This window comes from Penaeus chinensis, chromosome 19 (genome assembly GCF_019202785.1).
Source record: "Penaeus chinensis breed Huanghai No. 1 chromosome 19, ASM1920278v2, whole genome shotgun sequence".
Taxonomy (NCBI): Eukaryota; Metazoa; Arthropoda; class Malacostraca; order Decapoda; family Penaeidae; genus Penaeus; species Penaeus chinensis.
In genome coordinates this window covers 15284656-15289881 of record NC_061837.1, presented here as the reverse complement: position 1 = coordinate 15289881, position 5226 = coordinate 15284656, and the positions used below count along the sequence as shown (strand labels likewise).

Here is a 5226-nt window from a genome sequence, read left to right as displayed (position 1 = left end):
ATGACGCACCCACCCACCTTCCGGGGAAGGGGTGGAGGGTGGGTGGGAAGAAAGGGGAACGGGTGTAGGGGGGGTGAGGTGTAAATGGACTGACACTATTATATCGATGTGGCGATCATGTTTTCCCGCGTGGAAGGCACTGGTTTGCTTTCTTGGAGGTTGAAGTGCAAGTTGTCTCAGATTATACACTTTATTACTTACTGCAGGAATTTGTTAGTTGGTGTATAGAGGGTAGGCGTGGCAGAAGCACTCAAGAAGGAATAGGCCATCTTACCATACCCGCGACAGCAAGCGGTCTGTCTCGAAATCACTATATTAATTACTACGCTTTGAAACATTACTTACTGGAAAAGATAAATTTAAGAAAATGAATAAATACAAGTGTAGATACATATGGTCATGTGTTGGTTTCGTGATGAAAAGACAAGAGATCCTTATATTCTATGTGAGAAGAGTTAAGATGGAATCGCTGAGTATTCATGAAACGAAGACATTTGAATATCGATAATAAGAGCGACTGCCACCAAATATAACAGCATGGAAAATGTTTGCGAGCAATATGGGTCGGATTGGCATATTCTAAGGTCGCTTCGTCATCGTCACGGCTGTAGACCTATTTAAGTCGTCGGAGGACAGTCGAATTACTGTAATACTGAAAGCATATGTGTTTTACTCTCGTAAGCGGGGCGAGATGATCACGAGAACAGGGTCTCTAGACGGGATGGGAAGGGGGAAGGGGCGTGTGGGGGAAGGAAGAATGAAGGGGGAGAGGGACATACGAGGATTGGTTAGTGGATGTGGAGAGGAAAGGGGGTGAGTTTGGGCTGCAGGGTGTAAGGGGGCAAATGGGAGGGGCGGAGAAGGAAGAGGGAGGGAGAGGAAGACAGGGGGGGAGGGAGGGAGGGAGAGGAAGACTGGGGGAGAGAGAGAGGGAGGGAGGAAGGGGGTTGAAGTTCATGAACTCGTAACTCCTTTGCTTGCTCTTTGCCGCTAGATTTCGTCATTTTCCTTTTCGCTACTTTGGGTGTTTGTATTCGTCATATTTTCGTCCTTTTCGATAGAATTCTAGTCGCTCTTGTTTCTATTTCTCTTTTTCACGTTGTAGTTATTTGTTCAACTTTCTTACCTTGCTTTCTGAAACATTATACGTACCAGCCCAGGCGAGCGAGGAGAGAGAGAGAGAGAGAGAGAGAGAGAGAGAGAGAGAGAGAGAGAGAGAGAGAGAGAGAGAGAGCGAGAGAGAGAGAGAGAGCGAGAGAGCGAGAGAGAGAGAGAGAGAGAGAGAGAGAGAGAGAGAGAGAGAGAGAGAGAGAGAGAGAGAGAGCGGAGAGAGAGAGAGAGAGCGAGAGAGCGAGAGAGAGAGAGAGAGAGAGCGAGAGAGAGAGTGAGAAGAGAGAGAGAGAGAGAGAGAGAGAGCGAGAGAGAGAAGAGAGAAGAGAAAGAGAGAAAGAGAGAGAGAGAGAGAGAGAGAGAGAGAGAGAGAGAGAGAGAGAGAGAGAGAGAGAGAGAGCGAGAAAGAGAGAAGAGAGAGAGAGAGAGAGAGAGAGAGAGAGAGATCATATGAAAATAAGGAATGAATATAGAACGAAGAGAGGAATGATAAACAATCAAGCAGAAAAAGCGACAAAGGAATAACGAAGAAAGTATTGCCGATATTAGTCTACGATTATACTATTGTTGTCATTTATCTTGCAATTGCACCACGAAGGCGTTTCGATTACGTCATTTATTTCAAGTTCACATGTGCAAAGAAGTCACACGGAAATAAAGAAATGAAGAAATAAAAGCGAGCAAGATTAAAAAAGAAAAAAAAATCGATTATTCATTTATTATCTTCGGGTGCATTTATTCATCGTTCCAAATAAATGACCACAATTAACAAGCATCATTTCATCTTTCTTCTTTTGTAGGGTTTTAGAATTCTGAATAGTCTTTTATCCCCTGGATCATTTTTCTTTTCTTTTTCTTATATTACTTCCATTAGTTTTGCTTTATCAGGAAGATTTTGTTGTGTCATAAAATCTGGTGCTTCCTCGTTGGCGAGAGTTCAACGCCTGCAAATGGTAACTCGTATATATTTGTTTATTTTCAGAACTTCCATCAGCCCTGTCTTGTCGGAATGGATTTTTGGACATTGTAGTATTAAATGTTCTATGTTTTCTTCTATTTTTACTTTGTGGTTTAATCTTGTATGTGTGCTTTTAATTCTTGTTTATAGATACGCCTAGTTTTCTGCTTTTGGATCATGTTCATGGCTGAGATTGTTTTTTTTTTTTTTGGTTTTTTTTTTCAGAGGGTAACTTTTTGTGTTTTTTTTTTCTTGTTCTTATTGTATCCTTGTGTATTTCGTCTCTTCTTATGTTCCTGTGATGGTATTTGTTTTTGGTGTGTTTGTGTGTATATAAATGCTTGTATTTCCAATATAGCGTGTATATAATTTTGGGTTTTGATGCTTCATTTGGAAAAAAGTTATATCTGCATCGTTTCGTGCTTGTGTGGGGTCCGTGGGTGATCTACGCTGTCGCTCTCTCCTCATTTCCGAAATTCGTCATTCGGGTTCATAAGAAAAGCTTACATTTCACTAAACTTGTCTGGAACTCGTGTTGACTCACTTGACTGATTAACGCACTGGCCTGGAATATATTAAGAATGTATTATGAGAAGCGAAAGGCACAAGAAAAGGATCCTTCTAAACCAGTTACTATATTTGGTGAGAGAGAAAAAAAAAAAATATATATAAGCGATATGGAATATACATATACATACACACGCACACGCACGCACGCACATCCATATGGAGGGGGCCTCATACCACTGAAATAATTTTATCATTAGAAAATACATATAAGAAATTAACAAACACTTACCAAACTGGTCACAGAAATAAATATAATAAAGCCAATGAACCCCTTAGGAAAAAAGGATATATAAAAAGAGATATAAGAAAAATTAAAACAAATAAGCTCCGGCTCCCGTTGGGACTGAAAGCCGCTTCCCCTGACAGCCGGGCCAGCGATCACGGCGGAGCGAGCAGAAAACGCCTTTCTATTTCTACTTTGAAGACCATTTCCGACGCCCTACAGTCATGGCAGCTTTCGAAGGTGAGATAATGGCATGTTTGGCTTCTAGTGGGTTGATTTATTTGGTGGAAGAGGGAGATTTGTCCGGTAAATAATGTGTGCTGGCGTGTTCACTGATGGCTTTGTTTACGTTTTGTTTGTTTATTTATGTTGTTATTTTTTCCCCTTTAGCTCTTCTTATTTTACTGATATTTCTTACCCGGGAATTTGGCGTCACTGATATTACCATTTTTAGTGCCTATGGATCATCTATCATGTGTACTTTCCGTTTATAGTAGTTAGGTGTAGTCTAGGCCCATACTTACAGGAAGGGCTGTTCTGTTGCGTGAATCTGGGTTTTGAGACATTTATTGAACTTAATTTTATTTTTCTAAGTATGCCTATAGATGGGATATGTTTAATTGCTTTATGCATTTCCCTTGTAAGCACAAACTGGAGAAGGTCTTTCCCAATGCATTATTTTTCTCTGACAAGGATAATGACCTGTAAGCTGATTTCATGGAAATACGATGGATTTCTGCTTTTAACATCAAGTTGTTGTTTCTGAAATCTGTGTATTTATTTAACTTGACTTCATATTAATTGATAATCCTGGAAATGAAAACATCAAAATATAATCACATCTTTTCATATAGGCTGTGGCTATGTTTTATGGTATCATAATACGATGCCTATTGACTATTTTTCTGGGAGTTCTGGTAGTGCATGTGCAGTGTAAAATTCTCACAATGTAAATACAAAACCAAATCAGTCACTATACCATCTAATTCAGGAGGCTGTGTCCCCTGCAATCCTCCTCTTGCAGGGGCTGCAGACCCCAATCCTTCCCAGGAAAACAAAGAATCCTCCACGTAGTCATGGTAGGAGAAAGGGTATTTGTTACCGAGAGCAATACACCCTCCAGAGAGTCACAAAACCAGGCTATCATGTGAACCAAAACTCCAAAGCCAATCTTTCCTACCCTCTATTTATTTGCTAGACAAGGGGGAAAGCCCCTCTATACCCCCATTTATTATCATTTCATGCCAACTTAAAGAAAACCAGACATTAAGAACTCTGGTTGTGTGAGGGTGTTGTGGACTTGGTCTCTGAGCGGTGTTATGCAGCAAATATTTTTGTCATTTTGGGTAAGGCTGTTGCAGCTGTACTTGTGTTGTTTTTTAGTTTATTTTTTATGCTCTATAAGATGGCAGTGTCCATTTCCCTCTTCCTCTGTGCATTGTTCTTGGTAACAGAAAGAACATCTGACAGACTTGGCATCGGGTGCTCCTGCTTGTCAGTTGTGCTCTCTACCCTGCGGTGGTTAGAGCAAGAATTCCACACAGTGTATGCACGACTGGAACTCCTGTAAAACTAGTCAACAGACATCAACTTATGCATGCTTCTGTAAATATAGTCACTTCCTATATATATCCGAGTAAAAACACAAATGAAAAATGATGTGGGTAATTTTTTTGTGCATAACAATAAAGCCTGTTTTTTTTTTTTTTTTTTTTTTTACAGCATATTCCACATACACCTGCTTTGCAGATGCACCACTTTCTAGCAGCCTTATCTACTGAGGCATTTGTGCTACTGTTATATTAATTTCTTTTTTTCTCTCTCTCTCTCTCTCTCTCTCTCTCTCTCTCTCTCTCTCTCTCTCTCTCTCTCTCTCTCTCTCTCTCTCTCTCTCTCTCTCACTCTCTCACTCTCTCTCTCTCTCTCTCTCTCTCTCTCTCTCTCTCTCTCTCTCTCTCTCACTCTCTCTCTCTCTCTCTCTCTCTCTCTCTCTCTCTCTCACTCTCACTCTCACTCTCACTCTCTCTCTCTCTCTCACTCTCACTCTCACTCTCACTCTCACTCTCACTCTCACTCTCACTCTCTCACTCTCTCACTCTCTCACTCTCTCTCTCACTCTCTCACTCTCTCTCTCTCTCTCTCTCTCTCTCTCTCTCTCTCTCTCTCACTCTCACTCTCACTCTCACTCTCTCTCTCTCTCTCTCTCTCTCTCTCTCTCTCTCTCTCTCTCTCTCTCTCTCTCTCTCTCTCTCTCTCTCAACTCTTCCTCCATATCAAGGTTTAGAAAATGATGAATACTAAACACTGGGACATAGATGAAAGAGGGCAAACTATGGAGCAATAAGCTACACGTGTGAGTACACCA

At 41.0% G+C, this 5226-nt stretch overlaps 1 protein-coding gene across 2 annotated transcripts in view; it reads left to right on the top strand.

The window, feature by feature from the left end:
- Positions 1–2946: 2946 nt before the first annotated feature.
- LOC125035258 (ATP-dependent RNA helicase Ddx1-like) overlaps positions 2947–5226 on the top strand; it is a 25405-nt gene continuing 23125 nt past the window's right edge. The window contains exon 1 of one of the 2 annotated variants that reach the window (XM_047627527.1): positions 2947–3101. In XM_047627527.1, the coding sequence (XP_047483483.1) occupies positions 3086–3101 (16 nt within the window). In that variant the 5' untranslated portion in view covers positions 2947–3085. The remainder of the gene's footprint in view (positions 3102–5226) is intronic. The other variant, XM_047627528.1, reaches the window with a different exon arrangement.